At 31.4% G+C, this 20,594-nt stretch overlaps 2 protein-coding genes across 2 annotated transcripts in view; one reads left to right on the top strand and one right to left on the bottom strand.

Moving 5' to 3' along the window:
* The window catches only part of LOC133194024 (uncharacterized), a 330,950-nt gene that overhangs the window by 200,675 nt on the left and 109,681 nt on the right, over positions 1-20,594 (top strand). The gene's annotated exons all lie outside the window — the stretch shown is intronic.
* LOC133193902 (uncharacterized) lies at positions 14,652-20,299 on the bottom strand. The gene is made up of 5 exons (XM_061329817.1): positions 18,894-20,299; positions 17,788-18,008; positions 17,403-17,501; positions 15,174-15,265; positions 14,652-14,735 (listed from the first exon to the last, which is right to left on the bottom strand). Exons 1-5 carry the CDS (start codon positions 20,297-20,299, stop codon positions 14,652-14,654), a joined length of 1,902 nt encoding a protein of 633 aa, XP_061185801.1.

Genomic DNA, 20,594 nt, shown 5'->3' with positions numbered 1-20,594 from the left:
CTCAGAAGTAAGCTAGAACAAGTAGAATTTTACTGATCATGACTCAATTTTTAATGGTTTTAAATGTTTCACATTATATTTGACTAAGTATGTCTGAGTAATTGAACGTTTTCCCTAACATAAGTATACAATAGTAATGTTCACAAAGATAATGTAGTTGATTGTCTATGAACATTTTTTCCTCGGGAAATAAGGCAGGTGACCTACGTTACAAATGGGAAAAGATAGACCCATTACGTTTACGCTTATATGATGTATTTTTCTCTAAGTCCGAAAACAACTTTCTTTAGTGTTAAGAGCTTCCTTAAAGTTTTGAAATTGTTCAACAAGGGATACATTTTGTTGTCCATTCCGCAGAATAATATGAGGCTCGTCTAGGCACATATTTTTGATGACAGTATGTGCAGTTAGGATAGGTATTGTATTTTAATTTCCGGTTGTAAGCAGCTGAAAAAAAAGTCATAGTTTTGAGATCAAATATATCAGAGTCGCTAAATAAGAATAAGTCTTTGTGTACTTTCTTGGCAAATTATTTGATTTTTTTTTGTGTGTGTCAATATGCTCTCAGACATGTCAAATCTGTTACCGACGATAACCTTTTCCATTTAAAAATATATATGGCGTATTATATATATATATATATATATATATATATATATATATATATATATATATATATATATATATATATATATATATATATATATATATATATATATATTTATGAGACTTTTCTGTCAATTCAAAGATGAAACAATCAAACAAAAATCATTTTTTAACAACCCACAAAAATAAAAGAGGTTTTATAATACATCCGCTTGACACTATATTAAGACAATCAACGATAATCGCGTCGAATGAGAACGAGAGATAGATCAGCGAACACAAGTTTAACAGATTCAGAAAGAAAAACGAGTATGAGATAGGCAGATATGAAGAAAGAGAAAAATTATGTTATTTTAACAATATTACAAAAATGCATGTACATTTGTAAGTCTTCTTTCATCAAGATCTTAATGATGTATTTGTCCGCAGTCATGCACGTGAAGGAGCTTAATATTAACATGAACACAAATAGAGCAAAATTATAGGAGAACTTTGAATGTGCAAAAAATATATCATGTATATCTACACTTAATGTCGTATCATTATCTTAAGCTCAAATACGCAATATATAGCTTAAATATAGTTTATATGTATCAAATGATGACTTTAATATTCTCCATCTTCTGAATTTTTTGGGGGTAGGAAATCTATCACTTTGTTAATGGAATATTTGAACATACGCATGACAGTTGAAGGAGAAATTTTTCTTCTGGTGATGTAAAGAGTGGAAAGCAACGTTAATATAGATCACGAAATCAATATTCTTTGTTTTCTTTTTCTCCTTTTTTTAATTTACAAATAAATGTGATGATAATGTAATTTATATATGAGTACATCACAGCATTTCAGGCATTGGTTACATTATTATGTTTTTTGTTTTTTTTAAATAAAAAATAATGAGAGTATATTTTGCCAAGTCTTTTCATTGTAAATGCGAATATAAAAGATGATGAGGTGAAATAAGCCAATTCATATTAAGATATATTAGTATACTTATTGAAATATAAATTTGGTCTGAAATAAATTGTACGAGACTTAGACGTAGTTAGTTTACTGTTCATTAATCCCTATTCGCCAGTTATTAAATTATTATGTGCCCTGAGTCTCTTCAATGATGTATTGCTAGTATCTTGTGTTGTGAGTTGTCTATAGGTCCCAAACTATTACACGTTTTCGGTTTCTTCTACGGAACCCCTGCACGAGTGTGAACAAATTTCTGTATATAGTTTTCATCACTTAAGGAGAAATATTGTGATTTTCATTGTGGATTATAGAGAAAACCATCAAAAATAACTTCAGAAATCTTCTTTTTCTTGGATATCAATTTGTAAAGTCTAGATTATAGAACAATTAATCATCAAAAACAACCGTTAAATTTATGACCCCTTGGTTAAAACTCCAGGGTAGACTAAGGTGGTCTTATAATTAAAATACAGAACTTCTTAGAAAACATTCTTATGACGTCTGGCATGCAAACTGTTTCAATGATTATAAAAAGTATTTAACCTTTAACCAGGGTTCGAATCCCACTGCGGGACGTGGAGACCGGTCCTTCGGATGAGACCGTATAAACCGAGGTCCCGTGTTACAGTAGGTGCTGGCACGAAAAAGATCCCTCACAGCTCAATGTCCCTAACTGCCGAATATAGGTCAAAATTTGTAGCCCTTCACCGGCAAGTGGTGGCCTCTCCATATGAATGAAAATTCTCGAGAGGGACGTTTAACAACAAACAGACGAACAAACAAAACTTTTAACTAAAATGTGTTCAGGGTTCAGGCTCTAAGGTTTTGCTAAGATGGCAAAACCTAAAACTATCTCAGCACAATTGGGAAGTTTACCATACATGTATATTGAGGCTTATTATTATTCTATGTTCCTTATCTTACTTACTCCTGAACTTCTATAAAGACAAGCTAATTCTCACCAGACTTATTTATTTATCAAATTAGACAAAACTACAGGTCCAGGTGGGACTAATGTGGCCTGAGAAACCAATGATATTCAGATGATCGTCAAGCCCCTTGAGTGGCAAGTTGATAAAACGCTGCTTTGTTATATTTTTAAAATAACTTAACTCATAATGACACTTCATTGACGTCACTGCGTCTACGAACGAGAAGTTGTCCATGACTTATTGAACAGTTTAAAGTTCACACTTATCACACGGTAAGTATAGGTTATTCAAAATATCAAAGAACTCATCCTTCCCACGTAGTTTTATCACTGTGTAAGAAAATCTGTGAGGCTTATCTCTATCCTAGTGTTCTTTAAATAAAATTTAATTTACATCTTCGCTTGAATTGGAATATTTTACAGTAAACACCAATAATGTAGACTTTTCCTCAACCAATGTTCTAGCAAGTAGGAGCCTTTTGCTTACATTTAAAATTTTAGGAGCACAACTGATATGAGGTTTCTGAGTGTGCTGCGTTTTATTTAATAAGAATCACCAATGAAAACTCGCCCAGGATTTCTAAATGGTAGCATCTATTTAAAGAAAATAATGAAAGCAATCAATATAATTCAGGGATATTATGTCCCTCCCTTAAGGACAAAAAATAAGAGGGTAAATGCAGATTGAGAAAGAAAAAGAAAAAAGGATTAACCTTGACATATTTTTGTCTCAAAATAATAAGGGGTCTCTTTTCAGTTAAAAAGGTTCATCATCTAAGTAAAGAGACATTGCAATAGCTTTTGGAAAACTAAACTTGTTAATTAAAAACCACTTGCTGCAAAATAGGAAATACTGGTATCGGCATATAGACCTTTAATTTAATTTAAACAATATTTTATCACGCATAAGTATAATAGGAATGGACAGCAGACACTGCCTATATACGTCCTCTCCATATAGGCCTTTATGTAATAGGAATCTTGAAAACCCATGGAGAGTTAGTATTTAAAATTTTATTGCAAAAGCTCAATAATAACTACATTAAAGGTATCACTTGGAGACCACTTACGCTATATATGAATAAATGACCATGAGTTTGAACTTTTCACTCATAACAATACGTTTTTATTTATGTAATTTTAAAGATATGAACTTTTATAACCGATGCTCTAAAGGGAGCTAAAGTTATTACCTGGAAAGCATTTCATGTTATACCTAAATTTCTCATCTTCACTTTTTTACCAAAATATGAACTGGGATCTGTATTTAGTCACAATAAGTTAAACAATCTCATTGCAAAAGCTATAGGACATTTAAGGAATATTTTCAGTTTTGTGTGAGTTATTGGTGTGTAAATCACACAGACTTGTCACGTAGGCATATTTCATGAAGCTCCATATATTTACATTTTACATGTTTAAATGCACCAAAAAGTATACTCAATGTTTGAATTTATCGCTGCCCTATATCGTCATATTTTAATTAACGTTTCTGTAGCCTCATTGTGACGTCACTTTAGCGCAAGTTTCTCAGTGTATATTACTACGCGTGAGTATACACAAAAAATGATTTCAAATCTATATCACAGTTTCCTTAGTAGAAAAACACAGCAAATGTAAATATTTTGAAATAACGTCCAGAAACTAGTGTTGTACATGTACAGAATGACAGGCAGACGGACAGACAAACCAAAATTTAAAAATGTAATCACATTTAGCAATAGTTGGAGACAAAAAAATAAAACAACATAACTGATAAAGTGTTAATTTCATATGGTTAAATTTTGAGTTTATTTCACGTTGTATATCGTGACGTCAATTTTTATTACACGTTTCGCCAGGTCACACACTCTAATTGCACCCTGAACAAGATTTAATTCTTAAGCAGGAAAATGCGTGAATTTCTTTGAAATACTGCCACATACATCTCACGTGTTGGTCCTTGATCAAGAAAATTAAGCTGCACGCACCTCTGTTAAGGCTGCATAAAGGGCGCAGGGTCTAATTTATACGGGAAATGTTTACTGTGACATCACACAAATATAGCAATTCCTCACAAAACAGATAATGAAATAATTTGCAATTCCAAACAGCACAAGAGCGATGAACTACATCAAAACTTACCACTGCATTCATTTCTGTCGCTAGTTAATCCCACACAGCAAGATATGAACAAGTCACTGATCGCAATGCACTTGTCGACATGATGTCATCGTGGTAAAATTTGACGCATTTCATGTGCAGTGAGAGGTGGATGAAGTAATTTTTTCACATTGAAAATACATTTTATCATTAAACGGAATATCATTTGCAAATTTTAGTTAGACCATAAATACAAATCTGAAACCTTTGTTTAGTGCCATTATTAAAAAAAACTTTCGAGAGAATACATTGAATTAATTCTAATGTGGTTTTGTCTACAGGGTTTGCATGTTTCACGCCAAGGCGCCTCATTAAATCACCTTTTCGCAAGGGAATACACTTGATAGATCTTGATTTTTTTTTGGATATATATAATGGACACATTCCTTAACTTGAAAAGTGTTCCTGAAATCGAGAGCATAACTTAATAAATATATAAAATGTTTGGTAATGGTCACACATATTTCACTAAAGCCAGATAACTTAGAAGTTAAACTAATAAAATGCGAATGCTATTTAAACAGCAGCAAACTACAAAACCACAGAAACCATTTATTACTTAAATTTTTAATTTTAGCTAGGGTATGCTCTTGCGATATTGAAAAATTTGTTTGTGACCTAAATGCAGTACACATTACAATCATTTATCACGTAACTGTCAAATAACGTGACCAAAGAAAGTTCAGTACAGAGCGGGGTATACAATGTTATCTCAAATAATATTAAAGTTATGTGATAATATAGTACCTTTACAAAAATAAATTCATTTGAAAAAGGCATGCTTAAGGCATGCTTAACATGCTTATGCACGTTTATATTCCGTTCAATTCTTCGAAGTACGCCTTAACAGTGCTGCGTACGTTAAACGTTGTCGCCATCTTTAGTGTATAAGGGCGATTACATTACGTTATTTTCTTTCCTGAAACTCGATGATAATCCCCTGTTTTCTAATTTGCTCTGCGGGGTGCTAATGCATTATTTATGCTGGTATTTCCTATATAGTCTTAGGCATTAGGGGATAAGATTTAAATTTAAAAACATCTGACATAATGTTCAATTCAACACGTATGAATATAGGAATTTACACGTCTTAAATAGTTTGATAAATACACACTGTGTTGTTTTCTAATATTTCGAAGAGCGGTATGTATAACCATGTTCATTGAAAAATAGTTTTTACTTTCCTAATTCATAATAACATGTACACAGGACAATACCAATAGATCAGTGTGTTGGAGATTTTACTGAATCTATTTCTATCGGCTATGATAATGGCATTTTCCAAGCTCTTGTATTAATTGTTGTTGTTGGTGTGTAGAGTATGAATTGAAAAAAAAATACAATGTTTATTCCTGAAAAAGAAATGTAATTAATATACAAAACAGACCAATCAGAGTGAATTCAGATCAAAACTTAAACAAAATTTGTGTAAGATGCATTTTTTTTTTACACCTATTAGACTACACTTTATACATTTTGGAAAACCCCTTTATTGGTTTTAGGTAATCCATTTGTGCAACATTAATTAAAATACATAAAATATTTATCTATAAAGCTTAGTCAACAAACACTGAACATAAAAATCAGTAGGTAAAAATGTATTTCTTGCAATTATAAACGTTTAGTTTTGTTTCACTATTGAAATGTCTATGCACCACGTTATTATTTTTTTATCAATTACAAGCTTGGACTTCAATACTCCTTTGCAAATAAAAAAAAGTTCAGATATCCGTCATGTTTCTTCAACAAGAAACCCGTGTTCCATTTAGCACTCTGGTTTGATATTGAATTGTCAGCATCATACTTACAGTGTACCTACTTATTTATCCTCTCCGTGTCCCGGAGGACGTATGAGGCCCTTCAACAAAGAGCGCCATTTACGGCGGTAACTGGCAACGACCTGCCCCTCCTTCCAGCTGCTCCAAGCTAGCTCTTCCCTTTCTCTCTCAACAGTGCGTCGTCAGCACCACACAGCACAGTTAAGGCCAATAAAGATGCGGGGCCTAATTTATAGGGTAAATGCTTATTATGGCATCACACAAAAATACAAGTTCTTCAATTTACCACAAAATGAAATGATTTGCTATTTTATACTGTTGGATAGCTTTAAACTACATCAATACTTACTAATGCATGTATTTTTGTCGTTGGTTAAATCCCACACAGAAATATATAAACAATTCACTGATCGCAATGCACTCGTCAATGTGACGTCATATCGTAAAATTTGACGCAGTTTGTATGCAGTGAGAGGCGGATCAAGTAATATTTTATACAATGAAAAATGACTTTTGCAATTAAATAAAATATTATTTGCAGATATATAAAAGACCATTAGCATAGATGCTATGTCTATTTTATGATTTTATTCATATACTTCCCGTACATTCCCTAGACAAGGGACACTGCCGTATATTTGTATGCAGATTCATTGAAGGGTAATAGAAGGGTCGTAATAAATCGATATATTGCAAGGCATACCCTCAATGAATTATGACAAGCTTTTACACATAAACTCAAGAAGTATGAAGATATTTGAAAAGTTCTGTGAACCTGATGAAATCTTGCAAATGAATTAATTATGTCTATACTTAATGTACTTGACCAGCAAAATATTCAACACACGGTCTAAAAATGTAATTTTAGCAATTAGATAGTAGAATCTATATAGGTTCGCAGCACTTTTCACAAACTATAAAGAGTGTTGATTTAATAATTATAAAGTAAACTTAGATTTTTTTAACTTGGTTATGCCCTTGCATTATTGGAATTTATAGATGACCTCAATACTGCAGACATATTTGCTAAAATCACGTGACTGCCACATCACGTGACAAGTCTAAATAAGAAGCCTAATCGTTCTCAACATGTACTTTTTAACCACATTACATTTGTCCGATAATAGCAAAGTCCTAAAAAGATTCACCCATCCTTGTAAAAAATGTATTTTCTATCTGAAAAAAAATTCGCCGATATTTCCATTTGGCACCTTAACTGTACTGCACATCAGCGAGATTAAATATACATGGAATTAAAAAAAAAATATATTTTTTTTTCATATACTTTTACTTGATTAGGATTTTCATATCCAATCATCTCTTCAGCAGCACATAAAAAAAAACATGAATTACAAATAGCTTACTATCATTTAATAAAATGGATTCATCACGTTTCAAAGAGGAAATTATTGTTCATTTCTTTGTGGGCTTGATTTCAGTTCGTTTTCTCCACATTTCATTCCATGTAATTCAAAAATATGTCCAAAAATATATGTAAATTTATGGACATTCGAACTTGACTACTGATTGTTATTTCCATATTTCGTCTATGCAATTAGTTTGTTTCTTAATATACAGGGATAGAAAAGTGTGTTTTTTTTTCTAGAATTTATCTAGAATTTTCTAAAATTTTATACCATATAAGACCTGAAAAATAGAGTGCTTTTGATATGAACAAAAATGTAAATTGATAAGAGTTTTGAATCCCGTGTAAAAGCTCCGGACTGTATTTCTAAATTATTTATATGACCTACTCCATATAAACAGAATAATTCCTAGGACAATAAATGCAAAAGGTAAAATTGTATGACCCAGTATATGTCACAAGAAATTTTCACATTGTATTTCCATCTTGGAATTTACAAGGGTTTAAGGTAATTTCAGGTTCGGTCAATGCATCAGCATATTTTTCAAAGCATGTCCATGAAATGAAGTACTTAATAGGAATACACCCTGTAATACCACGGTACATATCTGACATATTCTATCACAGCTTAATTCTACCTATTCTACCAGCCGTACAATAGAAACACAAATAATCAAATTGTTCCTAGATAAGCAATTTTCCTTATTCCGGTCCTTATTTTAAAATGATTAAATGCATGGGAAATGTTGCTTTTTATAAAAAAAATATTCAAGAATAATCTGTTTAATTCATAAAAGATAATATTTTTCCCGAGGAAATCATCCTTGCCACAATGCTGTTATGTCTTTATATATGGTAAAGTTTCATCAAAGTTAGATATAGATTGAAATAAGTCTAATTAAACTGGACAAAAATGAGTTTTTAAAATGTTATAATATAATATTTTATATGTAATGTCCTTCATGAGACTACTCCCCGAGAACGAAAATGTAAGCATCTATTCCATATAATTTATGTATTCCGTTTGTGTACCCATTTTCATGGAAATCAGTTGAAATAAAAATAAACTGTAAGCAAAGTCGTAAATTAAAAAAGAATTTCACATATGATTATTTCATTTCTATCAACAATTGCAAAATAATTCATCAAAAATGATATACAGATACATTTTTGATGTGTAGTACCACATTTCATTTTTATCACATGAAAGTGAAAAAGAACGTATCGAAATGTTGTCTAGATATGCAAAAAAGCAGACAGACCTACAAAATCCAAAAGCACCACAAAGATTCTACTTATTGACGAGGTACTCTTGATGATAAATAAAGTTAAGTTTACTTAAAATTTTTTATTGTAATCAATAAGTGTCCTCCTTGAATGTTCAAGTCTGATATATTGTATAGTGATGTATTATAATGGTCATTTTGTTTCATGTCTTAGGAGAGGCAGAGATTGACCAATCAAAATTAAACAATTAAAATTCTGGCAACGCGATGCGTCACTCTGCCTCTTCTCCCACCTCCTACAGCCTTGGAGGACGGATGCTTTTTTTTCAAGTTTGTTATTTATTTTATGAAGTATTTGGTGAGTAAAATTATTTTATCATGTCTCTATGGGCAAAACTTCGCTTGTCATTCTTGGTCATTCAATTGTGCGTCGTTTTCACGAATTCTTGAAACATGGTAATGACATTAGATATTCTGCAAACCTTGGTCTGGGAAAAAACGCATTCCGTTTTGTACAGGGGTGTGATGGAAGGAAGGTTCGTGATATAATATCTAAGGATATGGAGAGTGTATTTGCTTTAGGTCCCGAGGTAGTTGTTCTAATGATCGGGGAGAACGACATCGTTCCCAGTACAGATCCTACATTGTTGGTCGCAGAAATTGAAACTGTGGTATCAGTGATGCATCGCCGCTATAATGTTGCGAAAATAATTGTTTGAAAATTATTGCCAATATTTAAGGTTAATTTTGGGTACAATGATGTAGCAGACAGAGTGAATGTAATATTGAAAGGTGCATTGCCATCACTAGGTTATTGTGTGCTTTGGAAACACGGGAATTATTTTGTTTCTCCCCGTGAAGGAGATTGTAAATGATAGTTTTGTAAAACGTATGGATGCTTCATCCCAAAAATGATGAATGGAATTGATGATTTTTTTTTGAAAATTGTTCGGATGTAGACTTTATTCCTGAGATCTATAATTAAATATTGGTTGTTTCTGTACATTTAAAATGACAAAAAAGTTAAATGCACTTTTTCAAATTGGTGAGATCTATAATAAGCATATTTGACATACATATAATGTGCTTTATGGTTGTTTGCCCATTTTATTTTACTTCTTGATATGTCCTTATTTTGACATTCTAAATAATATGCCCTGGATATTAAATCTTTTTCAACATTTTTACATTAATCTTTTTCCTTTCTTGTAAATACCACATTTTACGTCATCCTGCTAAGTGTAAATTGCCAAGCACACATACATATCCTTCACTCACTAAATTATTGCACAAAAATAATTAAAGATCATATATATAAGGATGGATTAAATACTTAGTATTCATGTAACTATATATCTTGTCGTATAAACTATTAATTCAAAGAATGGCTTCTTCAGTACAATTGATCTTTCTTTTTCTCATACTGTTTCATGGACTGGATACAAGCCTTTGTTTAAATGAACCTTTCTACATCCATCCAGGTATTTATTCTTTTTTTATTTGCTTTAATAACATGATTTAACATTTTTTTCTTACAAAGAAAATTCCCCCATTGCAATATAAAATTATACGATAACGATATTTAAATCAAACTTTGGCACCAATTTTTAAATTTTTTTTTTAGATATAAACTTAAGGCAGAGCAATTGATATGGTATTTTTAATTTGTGATCCTATAGCTGATCTAAATGTCTTATTATATATGAACATTTTGATGTGGTCCTTTTTTCTATCGTAGGACCTTCTACTATTGTTTACCCGCACGCAGCATTAAATATTGCGAATCAAAAATTTTGAATTTATACCTGGTGTCAAATTTTGCAATTTTCTAATACAGAAGGATTGGCTAACATTCGTAGTGTACATTTAGTGATAAATCTTATTCTTTAGGAGGTATGTTTTTGCAAATGCATTCAAATCAAATTCCATCAAGATGTTTTATGTTCAGCAGGGCGAATATCTTATCCATTTGGTGCTTGCTTCAGAGTTGCCAACAAGTTTCATCCCGACTTCTTTAAACTACTCAGCTGTCTTCGATCCGTGAGGTATTACAGGCCAATGCGGAACATTCCATTAAAGAATAGATTTTTTTGAAATATGTAATAGAAAAGCAAAACAAAGCAAAATTTAAAAAAAAAAACCAGGAAACAAGAAGATGCAACAGAGGACTATTGATGACAATAAAATGCATACATTGTCAAAATAAATCGGCATTTTCCTTGTTTAGTGGATACTATTATACCCTTTTGTTGTATCTGTTTAACTGAAATAAATTTTCAAAATAAATCTGCAGTTGCTTTATCTGTATTCCTGAGGATTGGTCTTTTATCTGTCACAGAGGTCATGTGTGGTCATGACAGCTAATACATGTGTGTAGCAATAATGCAAGATTTGTCGACAGTTCTTTGATCAAAAAAAAAAAAAAAAAAAAAAAATCAAGAATTGAGTCTCAGCACTACAGTACTTTTCTCCAAAACTGACCCCCTTCTCCTCAGTCTCCTGAAGTAAATAAAGCACTAATAAAATTATATTTTCGTAAAAGGACATGGCAAATTTAGATCCTTTTTGTCATTGTAGCTGGTATAATGCAAACATACAATTTCAAAACATATTCTTTTAGTTTGCAATTTATGAGATAAACATATTTTTTTGTCTTAAGTGCATCTATTTTCTTTTAATTACACTGATAAAAACTTTATCTATTTCTGGGTTGCTTAATTACAATCTATATACAAACTATTAAATGCGATAGAAGTTAATTCCAATTGTTTGTAGAGTACTTAACAATTTATATGAACCAGGCATGATTAATATTAAGATATATATATATATATATATATATATATATATATATATATATATATATATATATATATATATATATATATATATATATATATATATATATATATATACACTAGACAAAATTGCTAACGCACCACTTATTATTCTTATTTGTGAATTGATCATTTTCCTGTTTGGTACTAGTATATAAAATATGCCATCTTTTCCAAAACAGTTGGATTGACAAATGTCTTGGTGTCATGTCAAGACCCTTAAAGGACCTTCTTGTCCGAAAACCGATTTCCCGACGTGCACTGCGCACCGATGATTTTGACAATTAAAGTAATGATGAGCATCTAGTGTAGTTATTGCAACATTCAAAATGTCTCCCACTTAAAAATCAAATGATATACCCTAATTGACTACCATATCGCTTAGTAGTCATCCAGTGCCTTCTTGTCCCTACCAAATCCACCCAACTTCCGGTTGCCACAGTTTTGAGGAACAATCTTGAAGTTATTGTGTGATGCTTACTTAATGCCGTCGATATCTGTTGTAAACATTTTTATGATCGTTAATTCATTTTCAACAATATTTCATCAGAGAAATGTTTAATCTTTTAATTCTTTTAATTTTTCACAAATTTCTTCAAAGGAACCCCCTGCAGACACCATACTGGCTGTGTTAGCACGCTCTTCTAGAGTCAAACGCCGCATACGGTGTAACTTTTTTCTGAGTTTTTAATTAGTAAAAACATCAAGAACACAACCACAAAGAAAAAAACTAGAAATTTATTCCACCAAAAAAGTATGGATATGATTTTAATTTTTTCTATGAAGTGGTTACGCTTCAGTAAACATTGTTGTAATTTATCAGTTAAAACATTTAAATGTCTCATTTTTTATTAAAGTAATATAATTATTTATCAAAAACATCATAAACAAGTTTTGAAAAGAAAAATGTTAATTTATTTAGGCGGTGCATTAGCAATTATTTTGTCTAGTGTATATATATATATATATATATATATATATATATATATATATATATATATATATATATATATATATATATATATATATATATATCCATTGAATTTCCTTCAAATTCAAAAAAGCCTCAAAATAGCTATAAATGAGGTAAAAATATCAAATTTCAAAATGAATAAATGAAAAAATGAAACTTTTTCAAACAAAAGAATAAATAAATAAACAAAACAAAAGCAGAGCAAAAAGAGAATAATAGAATAAAAAATCAACTAAATATATTATGCATTGTAACCGTTGTCATTGCAAATGACAATAATTCAAACATCCTTTTCACAAAGTCACGCTGTGAATATATATATATACGTATCTGATGGATTATTTTGATTTAGATATAACGTAATGGTGGTCTTCATAATAACATAGCTCAATACCTAATTACAAAGGAAATGCTATTTCAATTATCCCATTACAATAGGAGCTTTAGCAACAATAACACCCACAATGATCAATCTGCCAAATGCATGTTTATTAACCATCGCATTTCCTTGAAATCGTTTCATTGAGTAAGGGCAAACTACAGAGATCAGAATTTTCCAGACATGGCGTTTGTTTTGTGCATTCTTCTGCTTTCATGCTTTTGCTGTGGGAATATTGAAACATTTCATTTCGTACCATACCCTGAAGGTAAAATGATTTTATTTGAAAAAAAAGAAATTATTTGTCTGTACAATGACTCATTGATTACATGTATTTATTATTGCAATTGCCAAAAAGGCTTTGTTACCGTTTGTTGTCAAATATTTTACATATCAAACATCTTTATACAATGTACATCAGAATTGAACAAAATATCTTCATATCAAACTGAAAAAGTTACGGATCTATAGTTAAAAGAAAAATTAACATATAATCAAAACGAACGTAAGCTAATGCATCAACTGGGTAGAGATATGCAAGAAAGTGAATGTTACAATTCTGTCATATTTCAGCCCAACCACGCATGAGCGACAACATTCTTCCTTGTATCAAAATAACATATGCTGGAAGATTCTATTACAAGAGGCTTCTAGAATGCATTAATTCTGGTGTTGTCTCCTTCAATCTATACCGGACTGTGAGGCCAAGATTAAACTTATTTAGATTTTAATCTAAAATGTGATAAATCAACTTCAACAAGTTTTTTTTTATAGTGTATTTATATTGCTTATACTTGCTTTATTTATTCATTATTTTTTGTACAATATCTTTGTCTTTCAAAAAACCTTTGTTCATCACGTTTTGAAATCACTAAATGTAAAAAAATTCATTAAAAATAGGGTACAACCTATGCATTGTGTCATTGTATTTTCTTCTAGTAAGGTGGATCGTAACTTGTAAGTATTGGCGATATTGGAAATGACAATCAAGACCCTTCCAATGTCTAGATATAGCCTTACCTATATATGCAAAGTAAAAGTATCATTTCAACAATGTATTTTTCACCAAATTTTCAGTAATATTCATTTCTTATGATTTTCATCATTTGAAGTTTAAAATATCATGATAAAATGTTGTAGCAACGGCATTAAAACATTTCCGTGTCCTACCAAAGAATACTTTTGTACAATGAATGTCTTCTAAGATGGCACTCTGATATACAAAACAGCTGCTTATTGATGTAGAAAAGAAATCAAACCCTGAGTAAAAAAATTAACAAAAATATATTTGAGAACAATGAAACAGTTTTGCACATTTACAGATTAATGAAAATATACATGTAACTTCTCTCTTAATTAATGCAAACTTACTTTAAATGTTCATACATGAAAAAAAAAAACGTAGGTTTTAAAACAAACTTTTTTTTTTTCACGGTTTCCCTTTTCTTAATCATATGCACGAAGGCTCAAATATTGTCACCTGTGGTGTCTGTATAAATGACTCTAACCAGTAAGTCTTCATCTCTCCTTTTCCCTGACAATAAATACAAACTCCATTATCATCCGCTTTCCTTGATAGTGATATAAAATACAAAATTAAAAGAAGTATAATCATTATTTATCTTTAAGGAGCCAGCATTTGACAAGTTCTTCAGATTTAATGATGATTCGGCTGTTTTAGCAGTACATTGTAACAGTTAACACCATTCTTAATATCTTCATCTAAGGTGTACGTGCAAGAAGTACATATCACTTAATATTCTGTGCCTCTTAACACGTACCTGCATATCTCTTCAGACATGCATGTTTTCCTTTCAATTACTTTAAATCTTGTTTGTAATTTTATTTCGCTTAATTTTATTATTAATTTTATTATATATATGCTTTTTTTATTCTCATAAAACAAGTTTGTCTACTTTTCTTGTAGAATAATTTTAACAATGCTAACTTATTAAGTCATAAAAATCCAAACCTTTATAACAATCCTTCCTCGCAGGGAGACTACAAAACAGCCTAATGGCTTAATAATGCTGTACGTATCTGGACTGAGGTGGATTTTTCCACCTGAAATAAGATTGAAAGATAATCTCTAATGGATTCTCAAGTCTAAAATATTCATACACATATACACACACTTTGATTGCTTTAATATGTATGTTTTACGTGATACAGCCACTGAAGCAGTCTACTAACCCATTTCAACGTTTGAACAATGATGAGTGATCGGTAAGGGGAGGCTGAACAAATGCAGGGAGAAAGAAAAATACGGTGGACGGTTAGTGAACGGGAGTAAACTGTAGCTCGAACGTGAGTGTAAAGTGTACGGGGAACGATCACTGAACATGCGATGAACTCAGGATGTATGATTTATTCGGAATATTGGGGCGTTTTACAACATTAAATTTATTTATTCCATAATTAGATTAAAAGAACGATATGTAAATTTAAACAAAGATTTAATTTTTCGACATCACCAGTGTAGATTAAAAGCTAGCTTTTGTTGTGTACACTTCCTAAAGAAAAAGTAAATGATTGAAAACTCATGATCATACAATGTCGCAAAAGTAATACATCTGTACATGGAGCAATCCCTGCACATATCCAAACACTTTCGATTATTTTGCATGAAGAAAAATAATTAACATAAGATCATTCAATAGTCAATAAGGAAATAAAGATAAGAAAAGTGAATATTTTAGTGAATAATTCAAAACGTTTATTAGCATGTTCAACATTCATTATTTACAACTAATCATATTGAATGCCGCAATAGGACGTCTTGAAATTCCCTGCTGACATGATAAATTATATGCATACAGTAGAAGAGTTACTGTATCAATTTATATTATTGAGAACCTTTTCTTTTACATCTTACAAATATTCAAAAGGATATTTTTGATGTTAAATGTGAGTTTACTTATTTACTTCTATCCTTTTACACACGTTCCGTTTTCATATTCTTGCTGAACGAAAGTTTGCTTTTTCGTTTGTTTAAGTCCCTTCAAGAATTTTCCACTTACAAGTATATTTAGACACCACCACTTGTCGGTGGAGAGCTGCTGCAAATTTAGATCTGTACTCGACACTTTTAAAAATCCATTCACTTCGGAGTTCCGAGTGTCGAGAAGAAACGGACTGTTCTGAGCTATGAGTAAAAATCAATTTAACGATGAGCGCCAGAGGTTGAGGAACTGCATGCGCATAGGGAATGAACGGTGAGCGAACGAAAGAACTGGAAATGCCATGTTTTAGGGATTGTAATAATGCATTAAGATATAGAATCAAAATGAAATAAAGCAGGTTTTATGACCAATTCATTTTTTAACTTGTAATTATGTCAGGAAGACTTAAAAAAGAAGGAAACAAATGCCCATTGCAACTATGGTTGTTTTAATTTGTCGTGGAACAAAAACTTGAAATGAATATGTTATTCTTCCAACCTTATTTGAACGTTATGGCATGAGTATTACTGAAGAGACATAATTTGTTGAAATGCGCATCTGGTGCATCAGAATTGGTACCGTATTAGATAAACATTAAAACCCCTTAGTCGAGGCTTCTGCTGGTGGTCTCTATAGCCCTGCAGTAGCTAAGGACTTCTGTACTAGCTTGAAAATACCGATATATATTTAATTACTGTAGTAAAATTATAAAAAAGATATTTCAAAATTAAGAAATATCTCTCTCATGCATAGCTCTGATCCTTCTTCGTATTTTGTTCCAGTCTTTTTTCAGCTTTTCAATTTTTTTTTTTTTTTTTTTTTTTTTTTTTTTTTTTTTTTATAAATTTAAATATTTAGGATTTCCAACGTTTCGGCATGAGCATTACCGAAGAGACATAATTTGTCGAAATGTGCATCTGGTGGATCATAATTGGTACCGTATAAGGTTTACATTAAGACTTTCAAAGTTATTTCCTTTCTGATCATTCAGAAGAAGACGTTTATGAATTCTAAAATTTGCTGTTATAATAAGATTTTATTTCCTAATCTAATTAGAAAATGGATACTGACGTCGATATCGCGATTAAAGAAAGGAAACAGGACCCAGATGATTATAACTATTTATCAATAAATTGTTGATATAGGATTACATTTTTTTTTGTATCTATCTGTTTTCAATAATAAATTTATTGGTTTGCAGTAGGTTGAAGTTAATAAGAAAAGCACGGACAGTTAACAAAACAAAAGGGTTGACAAACCTATTCCAGTTGATTCCATTCTGGACGCAGTGTTAACCGTGTCTCCAAATAAACAGTACCTTGGCATTTTCCTACCTACAACTCCAGCCACACAGGGACCTTTAAATTTAAATATAAAGAGTAAACAAAATCAAAGCAATCACTTTTAAAGTAAGTACTCTGAGAATTATGTCACTAAATTTTGAACCTTTAAACATGTATCAACTTAACAATAGTAGAGAAAATATGTCTAAGCCACTGCTGTATGCCAATTTCGTCATCCAAAAATGAGCGAATAACTTGTCGAAATGAATTTTCATATGTATTATTTAGCAACACACCACCTATTGCAACTATTATTAAATTTAAAATAACCAGTGTTAAAATATCCTTTTTGTAATCTTACCTGAATGTATTCCCATGCGAATTTTAACATTTTCGTCTCTTTCGAAAGAAATAGGGACACGGTATCGTCTCATGAGTTCATGAAGGTCTAGGGCAAGTTTGCAAATATGAACTGCATGTGTGTTGCCGTTTGGAATAGGTACCCCACTAGCTACCATATAAGCATCTCCGATAGTCTCTACTTTATATATATCGTACTTCTCAGTATGGTCGTCAAATAAACTTAAATGAAAGAATTATAAACAGTGAAATTTTAGCGGAGGCTTTATACAATGTCGATAGCCTTCCTTTTCGTTAATTTTCAAGTAAATGTTTACCTTCTTTAAAAGCAAGACAAAGGAAAACATTACAATGAATTTATCAGGTTCTTGGTAACAAAGCAGTCTTTAATGTTATGTTCCTGACTAAATTATTCTTCAAAGTATAATATTTACATTTGCCAATGTATTTCCTTACATGACAATACTAATTAAATTGACATTCAATTTTCAATGACATGCAGTTGGTCACATGTTCAGACTATCTTGTGTATGGAAAGCAAACTGCAGGAGCCATTTGGAAAGTTCGATTGTGACGTCAAATGACGTCTTAGGTACTCTATGTTGCATTTCCATAACAAAGTCTAAATAGTGCTTATTTTTCCTTGTAACACGAATGAAAGTAAAATATAAATATAAGAAATAAAATATCATTTAGAGTTTCATTCGGATATAACATGAAGTCGGTACGTGATCAAATCTACTACATCGCCCTTCGGGCGTTATAGGAATTGATCACGTGGCCGACTTCATGTCATATCCCAGTGAAACTCTAAAATGATATCTTATTTCTTAAATCGATTTCGTTTACAATGATAACTCACAAATCATCATATAATATTTACTTAATCTCTTGATCACTTAAAAGGAGATGACGTAAACTTAACCTTTTGATTGTAGGAAATAGTGATTGTTCAAGCTGAATTCGGTGAAATTTACCCGATTTTCCTTTGCTACCGCTTGTTCTTATGCAACAGTTCAATGTGGCGTAATTGTAAGCATATCATTGACTACTGAAAGATGAAGCTATAGATAAATTTGTAATATTATGAAAAAGTTTGAGGCTTACCCATATAAATCATTAAGCAAATCAATTATCTGCATTGGGGAACTTCTAGATCCTAATTCTGTGAAATCAACAATGTCACTGAAGAAAATGGTGACCTCTTCAAAATATTCGGCGTTGACATCTCGGCATTCCTTCAATGTTTTTGCTATGTTCTTTGGTAACATTTGGTAAAGAAGCCTATCAGTTAATTTCTTTTCTGCTGCAAGTTCGTTGGATTTTGCTTTGATTGTTGAAGCATGTTTAGCAATTTTGAATGTCAATTTTTCTATACAAACTAAGTACCATGTTGTTAAAACAAAACTCACAATAGTTATAATTATTTGAACGGAAATATATAAACTAAATTGAAATTCCGCATCTTTTCTTATTTGTGACATAATGCTTGTTAATATGTTGGAATGACGTATCTGGATCTCAAACGCAAAGTCGATAAATTTTGTTATGTTCTGAAACCATACCAACCCTAAGGATAAACGATGTTCCTTCGTGAAAGATTGACAAGAGTTCATAAATGACTCTGACCAGGCAAATATTCTAACCTCATCAAGGTAATCCTCTGTGCTCTGGTTTTGCTTAGAAAAAGCATCTTTCAAAGACATGGTGTAAAGAATAAATATATTTTTATATGCCACGGCTTTACCGGTCAGAAACATATAATTCTGCATTGTCTTTGAAGTGAAGGCACAAGTCGCATACTGAAACGCTATTCGTGCACGCAAAAGACCTATGATATCCGTCCATCTGACAAGTGAGGAAAACGCTACAATTTCACCGTAGTAATTTTGTTCACCTGGGATGTCAACGCCTTTAAACATGACATTCACCAATCCTTCATTCAAATTAGTGTAGAAATCAAGATGATCCTCAACAGAAATAGAGCCATTATTAATTCTCTCACGAGAAAGATTGACATTTTTATGAAGTTGTAACATTGTGAAAGGAATATCGCTAACAAAGACAGTGCGCTGATTTACAGGAATGTCTGCAAAAGCTAAATCCGTGTTTCTTCTGTCGGATATCATCTTATTGAAAGCTGCACTCTTGTTACCAGTACTGCTCAAATATGTCGAGGAGATGCCTCTTTCTCTTTGTAACATTTTCACTAATTGCGCATACAGATACGCTTCCTGTACATTTTCAATGCCGTTTACTGTCGCTCTTTTAACTTCACTTGCTTTTAAAAGATTAGCGGTGGTTAGTGTCATTAAAGATAAAACGGGTATCAGTATAATCAAAATCATTTTCCAGTGTTTTACAATTCTTCTGGAGGAGGATTCACTAATGTTCTTCTGCATGAACTGTTGAAAACTTTCGGATGAATTTGTGGAGAAATTGCGAGTAGATCTGCTTTCAGTTTGTCGATTAAAGTATTTCGGACTTGGCGCCGGATGAATAGAGTTAGCCATATTGCATTTTTTTTATTCCAATTTCTCTAAGCAGATATGCAGTTGCATGGAGATTCAAAAATCTGAAAATAAAAAATTTAATTAATTCTTTCTTTATAACTATCTCTTCCTTTTTCCCCATGTGAATCTCTTTGAAAAATAATCTCTGATAAAAGCATATATTCAGAAATAAATGTGAATTCCTGGGGATTTTTTTTTTTTTTAATTTTCAGAATTTTCTCTCAGCATACACTTTTTTGTAAAATGAATTTAGTTCATCAATATCAGGTTTTTCCTTATTTTTCTTGGAATTTAA

This window comes from Saccostrea echinata, unplaced genomic scaffold, assembly GCF_033153115.1.
Source record: "Saccostrea echinata isolate AGI-Se365-2 ecotype Australia unplaced genomic scaffold, CSIRO_AGI_Sech_v1 ptg000028l, whole genome shotgun sequence".
Classification (NCBI taxonomy): Eukaryota; Metazoa; Mollusca; class Bivalvia; order Ostreida; family Ostreidae; genus Saccostrea; species Saccostrea echinata.
This window is presented reverse-complemented; position numbering and strand designations above follow the sequence as displayed.

Coding starts and splice junctions, on each gene's coding strand:
- LOC133193902 (XM_061329817.1), bottom strand. CDS start 20,299: ATGGCTAACTCTATTCATCCGGCGCCAAGTCCGAAATACTTTAATCGA. Junction 18,009..18,893: donor TTGCTTAATGATTTATATGG/GTAAGCCTCAAA, acceptor CTTTCATTTAAG/TTTATTTGACGACCATACTG. Junction 15,266..17,402: donor AATGGAATCAACTGGAATAG/GTTTGTCAACCC, acceptor ATCTTATTTCAG/GTGGAAAAATCCACCTCAGT.